This window comes from Ascaphus truei, chromosome 4 (genome assembly GCF_040206685.1).
Source record: "Ascaphus truei isolate aAscTru1 chromosome 4, aAscTru1.hap1, whole genome shotgun sequence".
NCBI lineage: Eukaryota > Metazoa > Chordata > Amphibia > Anura > Ascaphidae > Ascaphus > Ascaphus truei.
Genome location: NC_134486.1, coordinates 98,047,046 through 98,066,744, shown reverse-complemented (window position 1 = coordinate 98,066,744; position 19,699 = coordinate 98,047,046). Strand labels below are relative to the sequence as shown.

At 43.0% G+C, this 19,699-nt stretch overlaps 1 protein-coding gene across 6 annotated transcripts in view; it reads right to left on the bottom strand.

Annotated features, from left to right (window-relative positions):
* The window catches only part of RALGAPA2 (Ral GTPase activating protein catalytic subunit alpha 2), a 315,640-nt gene extending 296,425 nt beyond the window's left edge, over positions 1–19,215 (bottom strand). For 3 of the 6 annotated variants that reach the window (XM_075596237.1, XM_075596240.1, XM_075596239.1), the window contains exon 1: positions 18,630–19,214. In XM_075596237.1, the coding sequence (XP_075452352.1) occupies positions 18,630–18,735 (106 nt within the window). In that variant the 5' untranslated portion in view covers positions 18,736–19,214. Of the gene's footprint in view, positions 1–18,629 lie in introns of all 6 variants that reach the window. The other 3 variants (XM_075596242.1, XM_075596238.1, XM_075596241.1) reach the window with 2 other exon arrangements.
* Between the last annotated feature and the right edge of the window lie 484 nt (positions 19,216–19,699).

Sequence of the window (19,699 nt, the reverse complement as noted above, 5' to 3'; positions counted from 1 at the left end):
TGCTGAGACCGGCAGCAGCGATCTCAAGCATGCCTTACCAACGCCAGCGCAAAGCATGACTGAAGCGCTGATGCACAATACATTATAATGAAAATCCTATATGTGGTTTTTAAAATAAATCAATTGTGTAGCATTAGATGATACTTACTGCATTTTTTTATTCCCCCCCCCCTCCCTGTATGCCCATTTGAATGATTTTTAATGTATCAAATTTAGTCAAAATCATGTGTGTGTTTGTTGTTTTAATAGTTCAGTTGTGTAGTATTAGATAACACTTACTGCATTTTACTCTTCATGCCCTTTTTAATGAATTTATGCACTATGTTTCCGTGGGTTGCTATACCAACCATTTACAAAAGCACAGCACTTCCTCTTTTAAAAATAGGTAATCAATCATATAGTGAACCTGTGGAAGAGGGATCTTTGGCAATCGATTTGCAGCTTAGGCAATTACATTTTCCTAAAGCTAAGCAACTGCTGAATCTATTAAAACAAAAATACAAAAAAAGCAAACTGTATTGCCACGTTAAATCTGACACAGGGCGGGTGGGGGAGCGAGATGCAGCCTTCAGGCCTATGTCCCTGCAGTTACCTTGTGGGAGTGCAGTGAGACAGTGAGGTGAAGCGCTCAGGGTAGATCGTGTGACCAAGGGCATGGGTAGGGAGAAGCTTCTTGTGAGTCAGAGCGAGCGTCTGTGTCTCTGCCACTTTGACGATACATCACTGAGCTTGTGTGAGAGCGTGCCAATATGGGAGCGCGCGTGTTGGTCACTGTGCGAGCATATCATAAATATACTGTGAGATAGAGCTGCCGATGGGTGGGGGAGGGGTAGCTGGGAACGCCATCAACTCCCACTGCTTTAAAACACTGGCTCCTAAATAATCTGGCTGGCTCCTAAGTATTTAATATTTTTGTCCACCCATGCGATTAGGTAAAGAATAGTTTGTTCTTGTACAACGCTGACAATTTACGCAGAGCCGTACATAGAATTTCTGCGATCACTGCCCCTTAGAGCTTACAATCTATGATTTTTGTTCCTTAGACACAGGGGCATAAAGTGACTTTCCCAGGGTCACAAGGAGCCGACATCGGGATTTGAATCAGGGTCCCGATTCAATCTTGGCGTCATTGTTTTTAGAATCATTGTCTTTACTCACTGACGATAAAACCTCTCTGCAGGGAAAGAGAATCAGCGGGCACTGCGGGCAAAAAAGTATAGCGGCTGGACTGTGCTAAACAAAAACTGCCTTTATTGATCCATGAGCAACAAAATAGAATAAAAGCGGGGAATAGGTCCCCTGTGCGCTCTAACGCGTTTCACCCCTGTGGGGCTTTGTCAAAGCTCGCAGTGCTCGCAGTGCCCGCTGATACTCTTTCCCTGCAGAGAGGTTTTATCGTCTGTCTACATTCACAGCTTGGCGCAAGCTCACCCGGAAGGAGTTTTACACGGAGTAAGTGATTTCTTTATTTTATTCAAATCCCCAGGGGAAACAGCCGTTTATGCGGGGTTTACAGTCAAAAGGGGACCGTTGTTGGTTGAGAGACCAGCCCAGGTCAACCCTTACCCTATCGCTAGGCTCATCCCTGCACTAGGGGTTAAGTCATGCTGACTTTATGTGATATACCCTTACCAACTTAACTCCCTGCTGTCCGGAGCTGTATGCATTAAGTACATGGACTTCATACTTCTGGATGTATACTCTGCAGCACACGTCAATTTGTTGGGGGGGGGGGATCCTCCTTAATCGTTTGTTCTTTACTCACTGAGCCACTCCTTCAGCCCATAAGAGTACCAGAGACACTCACTTTTAGCATTATCAGAACATCGATATTACTTCCACTTATACGACCCAAAAGACAACCTTTATATGACTTAAATTATCAGATATGAAATTATACTTAACTTCCAGAAATATTCTGCACATCTGGAGAAAGAATGCATAAGAAGTTTGTGACAAAAGAAAAAGCTTCTGTAGGACAAAAAGGAGCAGGGAGTTCCCCCTTAATGGCGAGTTAACCTCATCCTCAATGTGACCTTTATCATACTGGAGACTTCAGCAGTGATACTGGCTGCTGATCTACAGGGTGTGACAGTCAATTTCAAACTTTTTTTTAACCACATAAAGGTGCGTCTCCTCAACCAGCTAAAGAATGACATTGGCTGCCCTCTAATGACATGTTCCAGGCTCCATAACCAACATATAACCATATAATGCAAACACGTGAATGTACATACCTAGTAAATGAGCCGACTACTCAACAACAATCCCAAAGCATGAAGTGGTTGGACATTTTAGGAGAGAGGTTTGGAGATCCTTCCTCCAAATACTGTCATGGCAGGTTACAAATACAAGAGGTCAAGACACACCCTGACCAACATCAGGCCCTTATTGCAACACCTTGTCACCTGCAGTAGGGAACATTTGAATGGCAACCTTTTCTGGATGATCCGGTCCTGATTTAAAACCCTGTGATAGCTCTTTGTAATTTTATGCAACTCACATTATCTCCTTGTGCTCTAGGTTAAAAAATAAAAAAATTGTATACTGTATGTGTGTATACATACACACACACACAACAAAAAACAACACAAAAATATGTAGCGCTCAGGTGCATGAGTGATGATATTAATAGTAAAAATTATATTATACCTAATAAAAATATACTAATTAAAGATAACACACCATAACGTAATAGTGACAAAGAATAAGTCCAATATTAATGTTCCACTTTAAACAAAAAATCCAGAGAAAAAAAAAAATATATATACACACACACAAATTATATATATATATATATATATATATATATATATATATATATATATATATATATATATATATATATATATATATACATACACATACACTAAAGAAAGTTATATCTTTATTCACAGCATGGAATTTGCGGACTGATGTCATTTAATTTCTTTTACCAGAGTCAAGTGTGGAAGAGAGTATTTTCTTTACTAAACAAACAACTAATGTCATTTTACATGACATTTTGTTGCTTATTCTTAAACGTTCTTGACATGTGGCACCTTGTGTGTGGAGTGTGATCTTTAATGTGGACTCTGTTGAAGTGAATATAGAGCAACTCTTACCAATTTGAAAAGACCATATAGGATATAATGTAAAACATATTTCTTTATGTGGCACCGATAGCATGGCAAAGCTATACACAGTATGGAACATAGCCATTGAAATATTGTTTCCCTGAAGACTTTATATAATCCAGATTTTAGCACACCAAGCAACAGTGACTTTCCCCAATGTCACACAATCTCTTGGAAATAGAAAAGTCCACTGTCCTACGCTCTGGGAGAAGCTGAATAATGGTTTGCTCATGAAGTCTTGAATATCACTAAGGGATAATAAATGTATTAAAAGTTCATCCAATTCTAAAACACCGAAACTGGTTCTGGTGGAAGATCTGCAGTAACCTTACCTCCTATTACAAACCCGAAATCAATAGGGCTTCGGTTGTAATCCATGCAGCGGCGTCTGCTTGCTCTGCAGCGGGGTGGACTCCTCGTGGTATCCCCAAGTGTGTGCTCCTAGATATGTAATGACATGAAGGAACAGGGAAAAAGTCCGGACTTTTCCACACCCGAGTGGCGCTTTCAAGGAGTGCTGAAAAAGCGGCACTCGGGTGCGAAATGCGTGGGAGTTTTTTTCTTCTTCCGAGACCACTTCTGTGTATGCCCGAATAAAGCTTTTCATTCTTTTTCACTTACCTGGGTTCCCCATGCTAATTATGAATTGCTTCACTACGCTGCTGCTCTGGACTTTTTCCTTTGTTTCTTCACACTACTGTATGTCTTGGTTTGAGGAGATACAAATACGCAAAAGTCCCAGATTCATATAAGCTACATTAAGCCATTTAACCTCCGTTCAAATAAAGTTAACGGTAACGCCGTAAATCACTACAGAAAGTAATGCGACATTCACATACGTTAAATGTCATTAAAAGCATAGCTTTAGAAATAACAGACATTAGTGAAAACGAGATACAATCGATAGGCAAGTGTTATCAGAAGCACACCGGATTTGCTAGGTGTTTTACCCACGCCCTCCTTTTTAAAAGTAATTTTTGTGGTTTGTCTGACTTTTTTAGGCTCGAGAATATCTGTTAATGTGATATTAAACAGTTATATGCTATGTTAGCAGGGTTATTAGGAGCTCCTTTGCAGTTCTCAGATTTCACCAGCCCCCCCCATTGGGACATTAGGTCAGTTCTCCTCTTACATATCTTTTGCCTCATCCCACTTTAGTAATATATAAGAATTTTTGAGTGCATCCTAATAGGGGATTTTTGGGATCCCCTTTGGAATCTCTTTTTGGTATGTCTATACGTCTCCCTTAGGTGCACCTAGCTCCATACTCTATGAATAGGCTCTATGAATAGGCTGAGTGACTTGCTATGTTGGATTCCAAAGCTACAGCACAGTGGTAACAAAATACATTTGTCCATAAACTTGCTTTACAGTATTTTTTATTTTTTATAATGAGAAGCAGCTTTGGGGAATGATGGGCTCAGTATACACTGAAGAAAATAGAAATACTCAAGGAGCCACGGAGGAGATGCAAAAACACCGAATATGTGATTAGGCTAAAGGGGCCCCCAGAGCCAAGATCAGTTATTGTTTGTCAGAGGGTACAGCAATGGAAATGTACACTATTATTATCGATTTGTATTAAATGCAATAGATGTACTGAGCAAACTTGGAGTGCTTCCATTTTGTTATTGTTTTTACTCAAGGAGATCTCAGGGGTCCTGGATCACAGCTCCGTGTTATAACAATGTAAAGGCAGCCGTGGCATGGATTTCTAGATCAGTGAACAGCCAAACATGTTCATTTTCAGTCAAGGCAATCTAGTTAAACAACTAAACACAAAACTCTGCTTTGAACTTCCCTTTTGCCACTAACTTCACTGGAAGGGGGGGGAAGAAATATTAGCACTTTCTAACTCTGCTCTTTATTTTGCACCAAAAGCCTCAATTAAGTCAGAATTATTAAGGAATGTAATTACTCCATTATGTTTGTCTCGCAGGCATTTCTGGGGAGATGCCATGTCAGTGCTGGTAAATGGTGTTAGAGATGAATAAATCCTTGTTTGTACAACTTTTTTCTTCTTCTTTTCAACGATATTCTCATTTACATGTTTCAATAAACACTTCCAAAAGCATTTCTGGTTTGGATATGGGGTTTAAAAATATCAAAGAACCTTCACTGAAAAAAGCAGGGCCAGCTTCATGGTGGTGCCAGTGCACTGGTCCCCGCGCCTAACTTCCATAATCACAGTTTAAATGTATGGGGCCTATGTAAGCGCCGGTATCTCTAGGTACGTCCCATGAAGTCATCACATGACGCAAGGCGCTTTTTTAACTTTAAACTTGCATTTTATTAATTTTGTATATAAGGGGGAGAGAAACGGAAGGGGGGGGAAGGGGGGGGAAGGGGTTAGGACAGGTGCCAGGGTAATACATTGCATGTACATTAATACATTCAAATAGAGGAATATACTTTCAGAGGGATACCCCAAGGGGTCAGATACATAAGTTACCCGAAATGGTCCACTTGGCAGTGAGGTCCTAGGGGTGGCCAGGTCAGATCGCATGGGCTCTCCATGGTTCCCAAGTATTTTGGAAACTAGCATGTTTGTCCCCCACAAAGACTAGCGAGTTAGTTATTCCATGAGCATTATATTATTCATTTCATTTTTTACTATATTGATTCAAAAAGTTTTGTGAGGGGCTTTTTACAGAACAAACACTACATTGAATACATGGTTGGACAGTGGCAGGCTCAATTGCCCTTACTCAATATGCTGTCATGCGTTCTCACTGGGGGAAAAGTGCAGCTCCATTCAAATGGATGGAGCTAAAATCTTCTCCAGCGCAGGGAAGCAGTTTAACAGCATATGAAATAGCTGCCAATGTAAAGAAGATGTTTTTTTACCAAAAGAATAGTAGATGCATGGAATAGTCTCCCAGCAGAAAGTCAAGCCAACAAAATGTATTGAATACATATCTCATATTGATAGACTATAATTGGAGAAAGGATAGAAATGGGAAAACTAGAGCAAAAAAGCACTTCTTTAAACATTAATGCTGTGTATGTGAGATGCTGTGTGTCACTACACAATTCCAACCTACAACGGCTCCTAAGAAAACTGAAAATGTAAGTTTCCAAAATGTGTAGCGTCAGCATATGCAAGCTGCTATTGTGAGGTACGTAACATACGCACAAGCCTTTACTTATATACAGTAGGAGCTAAATAAATGTAGTAAGAAAATGAGATCCAGTGTTAACTTTCTATTAACTTGAATGGCAATTAACACAGGTCGGGTGCATTGCCCAGCAACAGACTTTCGTGAACTTGCCCCATAGGGGCATATTCAATAAACCCCGTAAATCCTGTTCCAGTCAACGGTGCTTGTGACGATAGGGGTAGCCAGTCTTCATAAATAAAAGGTGAAGCCAGACTAGTTACCCCTGAAAACCGTGGGTCCCTGGTAGCCGAGTAGCACAATAAAGCTGCGTCCATAGTACCTCAGACCGTGGACGCTGAGCGAACAGACTGCCTTGTGTTCGCGTACATGCGGCGTGTGGCGCGTGCGCAGGAGGGAGCGCGCGATGCGCGAGAAATCAATTAAAACTGATTACTCGCGCGACAGGGCGGTCACATGAGTGGTCCACCCAACGAGGGCGAACCAACTCCGGGACGTCACTAGGAACACCCCCCATGGCCCGAGTACTATAGCCAGGGAAAGCACCCGCTTTGCCTCAGCGCGTCTCCGCACGGGCTGCGGCACCATATCCACAGCCTAAGCCAGGGACACTATGTATAGCCTAAAACCTGTCCTGTTGTGTGTTTACCTTTTGCTGTCATGCAATAAACGTGGGATTTCGGGAGTGGGAGTTTCAATGGGAATATTTGGAACAAAATGTATTCAGAATCTGTGTAGGGATTCGGTGGACAAAATTACCGGTAGTCCCCTAATTCTACCCGACGAGCAGGTGGGCTCTGCGCTTACGCAAAGTGAATTACACCGGGTCTACCCAATGTCTCTGAGAACCCTGGTTTTCAAACCCAAGAATCCCAGTCCCATTTCCCCCATATGTATGATGTTCCCCAAAGGTTACTAGGTTTAATAAAGCCGTTTATTATGTTTTAAAAGTATGTATTAATCTCTATACAGCCAGGCCGGACATCTAAGTAGGTGCTGGGATGGATGTCTGCATAGAGATCAGGGATCAAAGAGGAGAAGGGAAGTCCAAAGGTGTTGGAACAGTTTGGTGAGCGGGGAAGGGTGAAGTACTGGGTCCGGAGAACAAGGGCTTCCCACAGGGAAGACACTTTGACTGCCAGCCCTAGTGGAGCCTGCCCAGCCGGGGGCAATGGCCTGACTGGGAGAAGCCGCTGCTCGTGGACACATCCCCTCCTCTGACACCAGCAGCCAGACAAACCCCCATTCTGATTGGCTGGCTGAGTTACGATCCATCCTCTGATAAGTCGCCAGCCCCGGCTCCATGTTAGACATAGAACACCGAGGTCTATGTAAGGGGACTGGCCGATCAGAGACTATTTCAGGCTTGGGTCGGTGAGGCCCTGGCGGGCTTTTCAAAGTTACTCTGTTGCGAATAGCAGAACCGGCTCCGTTTCTAGCCGGAGAAGCCTGCCTAGCTGAGACCAAGTTCTGACTTTGCGGCCAACGCGGTTAGCGGGTACAGCCAGGTATCTTCCCAGAGGAAGGTACCATGAAGTTCCTGGACCAGGACCAGGCACGGTAAGCCTCCTGAAGCAGGCTCCCTGCACCTAGTGTCTTCCCTCAGACCCCAAGTTAAGTGTATATTCCTCCGTATTTTGTGTATCATTTGTATGTCTGCTGGTCTCACCAGAATAAACCTAATTTTATTCCACTACCTTGTTCTGCCTAGTGAATTGATACCGAATGGTAAAAGTGTTAAAAGTACTGGCCTCCTGTGACAGTGCTTATGTTAAGGGGCATTATTGAATAAGTCTTAGCCTTTACAGGACGACCTGCCCCGAGATAACGCGCAATTGCCCATGACGTACCTGGTACATTCCTCGCACTCCAAATGTTAAAGCCGCTGCCCCCCTGTATTATTTACTTTCACCCCCGCCCTCCCTTTTTTTTTTGGAAGTGATCTGTTCCAGCTTGCAATTGGCCCGAGTGGGGCAGCGGATTTGAATACAAGGACGTTCCGGTGCTACCTTTTCCAGCAAGTATCTCCAGAAGCACGGGGTCCCCAGAGCGGAAATGAAGGTGGTTAGTGGATGTTAAAATATTTTAGAGCCACAATACTATATTTCAGGCATCTATTCACTCAGCAGAAACAAGGTCAAGTTCATGCACGTGCGCAGTCATACTAACTATGGCTTTATGGGGTTGCATGGTTATTACTTCGGCAGTTAGTAGTATGAAATCTTGTCATTTAGCCTTTCCTTCTTGGCGAGGTTGGCAATGCTGTGGACAGCAACAAAGGACTAAAATTCAAGGCACATCTTTACTTTCAGCCCAAAACGCAATGTATCCGACCAGCTGCTCTGTGTCAGCGGTTCTATATGCAAAACATTATCCAAACTCTTTGGAGCTCCCTCATCAGTCACCTGCCCTAGTTCATCCTGTAACTACAATCCTCAGTTCCAACTAAACCAGGGGTGGGCAACTCCAGTCTTCAAGGGCCACCAACAGGTCAGCTTTACAGGATATCCTTGCTTCAGCACAGGTGGTGCAGTCTTCAACTGAGCCACTGGTTGAGACACCTGTGAGGAGGCAGAAATGTTCTGGAAACCTGACCTGTTGGGGGTGGGTGGGGGTTGTCTTGAGGACTGGAGTTGCCCACCACTGTATTAAAGACGGTCTCCATGTAACTCGGATATATTGTATGATCACGGAAAAATATGCAGAATTGGCAGAAAGCAGAGCCAGTACAGGAATGCTGCAGCAAAACCGCTCTCTTTGGCTCAGGATGGCGGCTTAATTACATTTAAACCAAAAGAGAAAACATGTTAAACAATGCTTGTTTGATTGTTTTCTTTTACCTGTGTCTATCATCTGTATTTAACTTATTACACATGCCACTGATGTGAGGTCAGTTTGGTGTTATGAGGGACTTCCCATTTAAAGAATAAAGAGCAGCTAAAGACTGAATTCATGCCGGCCCTGCGGCGACAGCCAAGCATTTTTACCAGCAGATTTGTATTGGGGCCAGTTTCCTGTTTATACAAGGACTGATGCCAGCAGAGCAAGATGCTCTAAAACACTGCCGATAATGCTTTAATGAGTCAATATTGACAGCTACAGTACACTTTCCTAACAGAAGCAGGACATTTGTATATCAAACTTTAAAGCCCCAGTACGACTTTGGTGTATATATAAGAATCTAAAACCAGTCAGTCGCCTTTAATTACCATTTGAAATGGGTGTTCTAAATTGATTTAGGCGGCTTGTAAAAAGCACAATATTAAACATTGCGGTATGTACGGTACTAAAGGAAGGAAGAAGCAAGGCACTACGGAATTTTCTACTGCAAATTTATTGCCAATAAATCCGACGTGACGTTTCGGCCTCACATGGCCTTTCTCACGAGTATGTGGCAATATGGTACTGCGTGGTTTAAGTTAGCTCAGATCGTAATGAAAAAAATTAAACCATATTCAATGTATTTTATAAAACAAAAAGTGCAGATTACAATAAGATATACAGTGGCAAGAAAACGTTTGTGAACCCCAATGATAATTACGGAAATTCCATTGTTTTTCCACGATAACCTTCTTGAAACAAAATCAGTCTTTTCTTAAATATCCAGTAGGGTTTATATCAGCCAATTCCATGGCTTTTGAAACAAAATGATGTATGAATTTGACAAACAATGAGTAATCAAGAGTCAGGGTATGTGCAAAAGTAAGTGAAACCCTGGTTTTATAAACTAAATTAAAGGGAATCATGAGAATCAGGTGTTACAATAATTAGGTAGATCTTCAGGGGGAGTTTGGGATGCCCCATCCTATATAAAGATCAGAAACGTGAGTTTGGTCTTCACCATACAGGTGTGTGGAAACACGTCATGCCACAACCAAAAGAAATCTCTTAGTACCTCAGAAAAGCAGTCATTGATGCTCATCAGTCTAAAAAGGGTTACACAACAATTTCTAAGGATTTGGGGCTCAACCAATCCACTGTCAAACAGATAGTCTATAAGTGGATAAAGTTCAAGACCACTGTCCCTCTACCCAGGGACGGTCGGCCTCCCAAATTCTCTCCAAGAACAGGCCAGCAAACCATCCAGGAAGTCGCAAAGATCCCCAGAGCAACATTCAAGGATATGCAGGCCACTCTCGCCTTGGCTAATGTGAGTGTTCATGAGACAACTATCAGCAAAAAACTGAACAAGAATGGTATTCATGGAAGGATAGCCAGGAGGAAAACACTGCTCTCTAAAAAGGCAATTGCTGCTCGTCTGCAGTTAACCATAGAGCACACAGATTATCCACAAGACTTCTGGAACAATGTTCTCTGGACAGACGAGTCAAAGGTAAAACTTTTTGGCCTCAATGAGAATGTGTTTGACGAAATCCAAAACACTGTGTTCGAACAGAAGAGCACCATCCCAATCGTCAAGCATGGTGGTGGGAGTGTGATGGTTTGGGGCTGCCTCAGGACCTGGACGGCTTGCCATCATTGACAACCATGAATTCTGCATTGTATCAGAAGATTCTAGAGAAGAATGTCAGGCCATCCATCTATGAGCTGAAGCGAAAGTGGGTTACGCAGCAAGACAATGATCCTAAATATACAAGCAGATCTACAGAAGAATGGCTGCAAAAGAAGAAATTCCGCATTTTAGAATGGCCTAGTCAAAGTCCGGACCTAAACCCAATGAAATGTTGTGGCAGGACCTGAAGCAAGCTGTCCATGCAAGGAAACCCTCAAATGTCACTGAGAGTTACCTCTTGTTTGCAAGAATGTCCTGGGCACATAGTTAAGATGACAAATAATACATGGATACAAATACAGAGGAATAGACCAAAATTCCTCAAAACCGATGTGAGAGACTGACCAGCAGTTACAGGAAATGGTTAGTTGAAGTAACTGCTGCTCAAGGAGATGCCACCATGTACTGAATCTAAATGGTGACATTCTTTTTCACACATGGATATTTGTTTGAGCAGGTTATCTTCGTCTATTATTAGGACTTAGATTAAGATAATAACATTTTAGGTTTCAAATGTTAAAATCCCAAGGGTTTCACAAACTTTCTCGCCACTGTCTGGTTTGGATAAAGGAGACAAAAAGACCACAAAAAAGAATGCACACAGTTTGGGAATCATCAAAGCAGGTTTTTAAACATCGCTTGAGACCAAAGATGGACAACTCCTTTATCAAATGAATACCTCCAACAGAATAATACCTTATAGCGGGGTGCACACCCCTGCCAGCTCTCCCCTTAGTGTCGCACCCGCCCCCACCCCCTCGTACCTTTAAACCAGCGTAATTTGGGTCATGGGACGTCACGTCTCCTGACCCCGCTCGTCATTTGACGCTGCATTGCCATGGCAACGCGTCGTCTGAAGCCGTCAGAATTTAGGCAAGTGAGTTATAGAGGCCTTGCGCTGAAGAGCGCGGGGCCTCTAACCGCCGCGCCCTCCAGTTTGCGCACCCCTACCTTATAGGACTCTCTAGCATGAAGTGATCATAACTAAATAGCATTAAAGCAGTTCAACTGCAAAAGTGGACAAAGGATACAAAATAAACTTGCAGCATATTTTCAACAAACCTTTTATTTCATTTGCTAATGTCATACAATAAACAGAAATACTATGAGTGAGCAAATTCACATTTTAGACAGGTCTGCAGCCCCGCTTTTCCCCATTATTTCCGAGCACACAATGCTTCCACTGCAGCTAGGGATTCTGGGTAAAGACATGCATATGAGCAGACAATGTCACCTAATGTCATATGCAATATGATTTGAAGGGTGCCCCAAAAACACAGCTTTATGAATCCCACCAATCCAAAGACTCTTTAAGCAACACCACTGCATTCTTATCTTGTTTGTATGGATCTGTATATATTGCTAAACGTACAGTAGCAACTTAAGCTCAAGTTTAAGGAAATAATAAACACATTACATTGACATTTTAATGGCATGGATAGGGCACTCATTGTCAGCAACAACGGATTTCACATTAGTAATTGTTTCATACGTCAATCGCCTCAAAAAGATCAATGGAAGCTCATTCTAGAAAAAGCACTTCTCATATATATATGAAATAAAAGGTTCTGAATGTATTATTTATCAATAGTAAATCAGAGACGGAAGCACAATGCTCTACTTTTTAGTCATCTCCACTTTCTCAGTCCACAATCTGGCCCCCTTCTTCTTTCATGTGGGGGAAGCAGGGGGTCCATGGAGCCGAACCACTTAAAGCAGAGGATCCCGCACGTCCAGGCATACGTACCATAAAAAGGTGCCCCATGTACTTCTCCATATTTAAAATCTCTTCCCCCTCCCCAGAGGGGCCAATAGTTGTCACAGATGATGCTGCAGCTTCATTTTGGCCCATGTAACACTGGAATTTGAAGTGTCCCCGAAGCTGAAATGAACGCAGTTTAGCTCTGGAGACACCCCCCCCCCCCCCGATTCCCACGCATGTAAGGCGGCGGCCCCACTGTCGCTGACCACGCTGTGCTTGCTGCTTTTAGTTACATAAATGTATATGGTCAAGTCCCCGCTCACACTGCACATACGCTCACTCAGGCTTGGCACTTGAGTAAAAAAAATTTTTTTACTTTCCAGCGCGCTCAACTTCCCGGAACGCCCCCTCCGCGCGCTTCAAAATAGCCAGGACACCCAGCGCTCATGCTTGGAGAGCTGGTGACGTCACCGCTCTCAAGCATGAGTGCGGTCAGCACCTGCGGGGCCGAAGCCTTAAAAAAAAAATAAAAGAAGAAGAAAGAAGAAGGGTAGGAGTCACACGTCCCCCTCCCGCTCCATCACTTCAGATCGCACCTTGCGCTCCCATAGGAGTGTAAAACGCCATCTCCCCTAAGACAACGAGCATGGTTTTTGGATGCCAGAACCCTGGACGTGGCAACTACGTCCCAAGACGTGCAAAGGGTTAGTTAAACAAGTCAGGTCTCAAGCAATCCAGGTTTTCAGGGACATCCAAAACACATGCACACCACCTCAAATGATATACCAGGACAGCCTTGTGTAGGAGGTGAGCTTAAACCTAACCTTGTTATACTGAATGGCACCTGTTTGTTTCAGGCCCAATCATTTTAATTTCTAACAGTAACAGTTAATCATTAAACTGTTATTAGGAAGGAAGCAGCTTTGCTTATTGCTGGTAAGAATGCATTGTGATTTGCAGGACCTTGTGACACACACACACACACACACAGCACTCTGACAAAAGCACATTCTAAAACACAACACACAAGATGTGGCATCATCATGGCATCAACAATGAACATGGTTTAGAGCAGGGGTGGTCAACTGCAGACCTCAAGGACCACCAAAAGGTTAGATTTTATCCCAGCTTCAGAACAGGTGGCTCTATCAGTGGTTCAGTCAACGACAGCTACTGATTGAGCCACCTGTGCTGAAGCAGGGATATCCTTAAAACCTGACCTGTTGGTGGCTCTTGACTTTAGTTGGACACTTCTGGTCTGCAGCATTCTTACAATTTTTGAATTGTTATGTGTTCTGTTCAAAGGAGTAAGTAGTCCCATGTTACGTAGCAGGAAAAATAAAGTTACAATGACTAATCGGTGTGACTGGCTTCATTATAAAGATTCAACCATACAGCAATAATATACGTATTAGTAACTGTGTAAAAGTGAATGGGGCCTTTGTAGCCAGATCAGATTTGATTATTTTTTTTGCGCGCCAAAATATTCGTGCTAAAAAGTAGTACAAAACTTCGCAAACCATGAGGAACCTGTATAAAGTCTTACTACATATGACGCAGAATTAGTTGTTTGAAAATAACTTTGATGCTTTGCGTCATATTGAATCTTATTGATGCGACCCAAATTAAAATGGTATTGTATATTTTTTTATGCATCACTGGTTAGCAATTATTATTATTATTATTATTTTTTTTAAAGGCACTAATCTCATATTTAATCCACTAACCATGTTACTGCCATTACCTTACTTTTGTCCTAGAATGAAATTTCAGTGGAGCAGTTTCACTATTGTGTTAGGAATACTTAACACCCAAACTATGCTACGATTTTTAGGGCATAAAATTCCATTACCCTCATTTTTGTCTGGTTCATATAGTCAAAGTAGCGGTTACATAAACCAATGTATTTTGATGCTTTGTGATTAAGCCCTTGGGACTCGGGCATGGTCAGCGCTTATGCGCTGACCCGTGCTGAGGCTCGCTGCTGCTCGGCAGTGAGCCCCTGCAGCCGCAAGGAGAGCGGCTTTAGCAGGGGCTCGCTTGCGCGTGCGGAAGCGTAAGTCTTACCAAAATTTTAAATTCAAGCAGCGCAGGGCCGGTCACGTGAGCGGTTCACCCAATGAGGGCGAACCAGCTCCGTGACGTCACAGCCTCTCCCCCTCCCCCCCCCCCCCCGACGCGCGTTCTAAGGCCAGGGAAAGCACCCGCTTTCCCTCAGCGCGCCTCCGCCCGGCACAATTCACCATGGACGCAGCCTTATATGCATCTAACTCTCTACATCGGCAAGTCTATGTAGACACACAAGGAGTGTGTATGTCGTTTGCCATTATATACGCAAAAGATACAGATGGCACGTGCACATAACTGGAATATTCATTTTCAAACTATACAGATTAAAATAGATTAAAACGTAGTCATAGCCAGAATTACTGACATTAGACACGGTATAGCATTACAACATGTGACTCTTCCAGCACATGGAACAATCTTTAGATTGCTCAAGACAAGATCACCGATAGCCCCAGATAGCAAGTAGGGCAGGCTTTCTTCATCCATAATTGACAAGGACGCTCAAATTACATTTGAATTTTAATCACACATTTTGCCAGTGCTCTTTCACCACTTCTCCCTTTTTGAAATTTATAGGGTCATGACGTAAGAGTTTGATACTTATCAGGAGATACAGATGCATTCTAACTTCCCATTGAATGGTTTACGGTTACAATGCCAAACCAACTCCAGCAGTAGACATGCCTACTATTATAGCATATTGCAGTTCTCCAACGTTTCCATACCATGGACCACTTTCATGTTAGTAATTATATTTATTCTGTTTCTCAATAGTTTTCCATACTTCTATATTTCAAAAATACTTGATCTGTTTGTAAAAAAAAAAAAAAAAAATCTGGCTAAGGCTTTGTCAATAGTGCAGGCTACGGCACGAGAAACAAACACTAGGACGGCAATGGAGTAGTGAATAGTGTGCGCACATGCACTACAGGGAGAGCGGCGCTTCGCAATACAAACAGGTTTGTTTTGCAAGCGCGACGCCGGGGGGGGGGGGATGTAAGAGGAGGAGCGCAGAAGTTAGCGCATCCTACTATGGGCAAAGTCTTAGGCTGAGATTATAGCACGCACCCAACGCTCAAGCGATCTCTGCACATACTGTTTCAGGCGATGGGGGGCCGTGGCTATGACGTCACTAAGCTGGTTCGCTGTGATTGGTTGAACCGCTCACATGATGCAGCTGTCGCTTAAAAAGACAATTTTTTTGTCTTTCAAAACGCCGTCGTGCGCACTATGGGCGGCCTCTAAGGGATCCTGCAATTTGTACTTGTCGCGCAAGCGCCATCGCAAACAGCATAAGCTCAGCGTTAAGTAGTGATAGACATGACTCAGGCTGCAGAAGAGAGCTGCCTGGAGTAAATGTCAGGTTCAGCTACTAAAGTCTTGTGGATCACTCGTGGACCACAGTTTGAGTAGCAATGGCATACTGCAAAATGCATCTCTTCTGTAAAACAATAGCATTACATGTGGAAAGGTTACGTATATGAAAAAAGTGGTTTCAAAATATATTCTTCTGTACTTTGCAGATTACCGTTCATTCCTAGTAACGCCAGGAAAAAATGTAAACAACATTACTGAGCACATTTCTGTTTTTGCCTGATTCTGCTTATCAGTTGATTCACGTAACATTTTTGGGTACAAATGAGCAAATTCTAACTGCACGTGTGCCTGCAACTCTGGAACAGTGATGAAAGTCCAACAACTTTAGCGGTAACAGTAAGGAATAAATTCTATATACTCCAAAGAGTATATTATTGGGCAAAATCCACATTGACCTCAATGTGGATTTTCGGCCAAAACCACCTCCATAGGAGTAAAATAGAATGTATCCCTAAAACAAGCAAATCGATGCACTAACAACTAAAAGTGTTATAATTTGACGCTTTAATGCAGGAGTGCGCAAACTGGGGGGGGCACTAGATTTTCCAGGGGGGTGCCATGGCAATGGGACCCTGCGGCGTCATTTGACACCGAAGACAAGGTAAGGAGGGGGGCGCGAGCAGGGGAGGAAAGCAGGCAGGGGGCACAGGGGGAAAAGTTTGCGCACCCAGGCTTTAATGGATGCTTGATTTTGCAGAGTTACATAACTTGGGTAGGACAGACATTGCATTATCTTAAGCAGCAGTCCATGCTGCCATTCCCCTCCCTCCCCTCCCCCCTTTAATATCTTCATCAAAACAATCCACACAATGGAAAGTAATTAGCTAAGTTGTCGATCGATCCGTTCTCCTGTGATCGATCGGCGAAGATTCGGATCAGGGGTTCACTAAATGACTATTCACTCTGTATCTGTGACTTTGTAAATAGTTGCTATAGAAACAAAAAAGGCTTATTACATTATAATAAAAAAAAAAAAAGAGATTTTTAATGTAAGCTACAAGTATTTTCCCATAGTACAGAACGCTTTAGCATACTACAAGGCCGGTTATGTTAACATTTGAAGTTTCAAAATATATTTTAGTTCAAGACACTAACATGAAAACACTTTAACCAAGACACAAAATTCAGTCATGGATATATTTGAAAGTCATGTACAGGACTACTTATGTTTCTTCCCAACAATCTACCAAAGGAAAAAAAAAATAGGTCTTTTAGATGACACAAAAATAGAACCCCAAAGCACAAAAGGGAAGAGGTTAAATTGGTGATTGGATTTCTAGATATTTATTTATAAAGAACAAGAATAAATGCATTAGTGAGGAAACGGCGGTGCTGATGTATTCTTTAATTTGCTGACCTATTGAAATGCTTTAAGACAATATTGATTAACCTGCTACTTTTCTTTGCAAACAAAAATACACAACTAATGACATTGTAAAACAGTATACAATAGTTTGACAAAACCAGACATTTTAAATAAATTAAATGAATTAGATAACGTATTGGCTGGCAGGAGGGTTAAATGCACTGCTTATAAAAATAAAAACTGGTAAGGATTGCATTATTTTCTCAAGTCTCATTGTCTACAATACCTCCACTAAACCAATCTACCTGCTTAGGTTACTTTCATAAGTTATTGCAAAATATCTTTTTATGGATCTTTCATTAGTGCAGATCATGATTCATGTTTTGCTTATAGACGTATATTTGAAGCTTTGATGAAGTTACACAACTTAAGAAAACAAAACAAGTGCATATAAAACCCGGCACCTAACAAGTTGTGCAACTTCTCCTAAACACAGACAAAAACAATGGATTTTGTTTTCTAACAGAGGCAAAAACCTCACCTTGTCAAATAAAACAGGTGTTCAGTCTTTTCACCAGGCCCACAACTAGAGCATAATCACAGCATTACAAGACCAGGCACATACAAAAAGACAAAATGATCAGACCATCCCTTAACGTTAGATCACCTGTCTGACAGGAAGTGGTAGGGCAGTGTGACACCTTCAGTCCCCAAGATGGGGCTGGCCCAGGTTACCTTTTACTCTGGAAGGGAAACCAATGAAGTGTTCACGAGACAGATCTGACAGGAAAACGAACAGGTGTGACCTACAGCTTTCCAGTTACAGTAACCTGGGTTAAAAGGAGAGGTCAAAAACCTCTTTGGGCTTCAACATGATCAGACCATGCATTGGAAGACTGGCCAAACTTGCCAAGTGGACACATGCATCCAAGTTCTATGGGAGAGATCATGCTCCAGTGCTGTAGTCTCACCATTCCAATATCCATAGGTTTCACCTCGCACACCCACCAGGCCATGGAAAATAAAAAAAGACTTGATGTCAAAACAAAAAGGGTAACCGTATTGCTATTTTTTTTATATATAGTCACACAAAAAGAAAAATTCCTATTTCATTACCCCAAAAATAAGCCTCACTTTTAAAGGGCTCCCTCCCTGCCTTTTCTTAGGACATCAATATATCCTAAATTATTAATGTTTAAAAGGCAGTTAACCTTTTCACTGCCAAAAGCTACGCGTTGTTGGCCCCCCATGGCAGCGAAAGAGTTAAAGAGCTTTGCCTCCCATGTTTTCTAATAATTATGCTATCCTGAAGTGATGCACAGTACCACTACTTTTGTGATGGCCACAAGAAACCCAGGCTACTCTCCTGTCAGGGATCCAAGATCCATGGACACTGTCACAGCTCCCATGTCCTCACCACACTCACCCAGCACAGCCCGCAGGTGCTTCAGACGGGTTGGCGCATCCTTCTTTGGGTCCAGAACTTTCTGTGTAGATTTCTTGAGGTCTCCATGGCCTCTTCGGGAAAACATCCCTCTCCCCGGGGAGAAGGCAGGAGCAGGGGGGATTAGCAAGCAAAGATCAGAGAGAGAAAGGTTAAAGAGAGGAGATAGATATGGGGGGCTCTCCTCCTAGGGGGTGTCACTGCGCCATCCAGCTGCTTGTGCCAGGGACCCTCATATAAATAGAATGATGTGTGTATGTATGTACTGAAGGTATAGCAGGCTTTGTTTAGCAGCCTTGCCTTTGTTAGTATGTTGATCTGCAGTTGTCGCTATACAATAATAAGTGCTGAGTGTGAGCTGTCCTCCAGCTTGTCCCCTCTCTCTGTCTCTGTCCCCAGGCAGCCTCCTTCCCTCAGCCTCCTCCCGGCTCCCTGCCCTCTCTCTCTCTGTCCCCAGGCAGCCTCCTTCCCTCAGCCTCTCCCCGGCTCCCTGCCCTCTCTCTCTGTCTCTTTTCCTCCCAGGGGTGTGTAAACACGGAACTGACCAGCTCTGACGTCACACGCAGAGGAGGGAGGGGGAGTGAAGGGGGAATGGATTACAGAAGGCCGGCTGAGGCCGTGCGTGCCAAGCCTCGCTCCTGACTCATGGACGGTTCCCTGATCTACAGTGAGACTTGGCCAGCCAGCTTCGCTGTGCTGTGATTGGAGGAAATGTCATAGGGGGGGCGGAGATAGAATGCGCTGTCTGGCTGTCTGAGGAACTGATAGGGTTAATGGATACAAAATCATTGCACTCTGGATGGGGGCGCCAGAGAAAACACACATACACCCATTGAATAGTAACCACGACTGTAACAGTGGGGTTCTGTTGCGGGTTATTACTCTGTGAATGTTACAAGGTTGATTTATTTGGTGGGTGTGTATGGAATTCTATTCCTCGAATTAAACGAGTAGTTCAACAAAGCCCCTACAGAAGGAAGGGTCTTACCTGTGTACGACATGTTTCACACCCCACAAGAACCACTAACTACATCATGCTGAGTACACTTGTT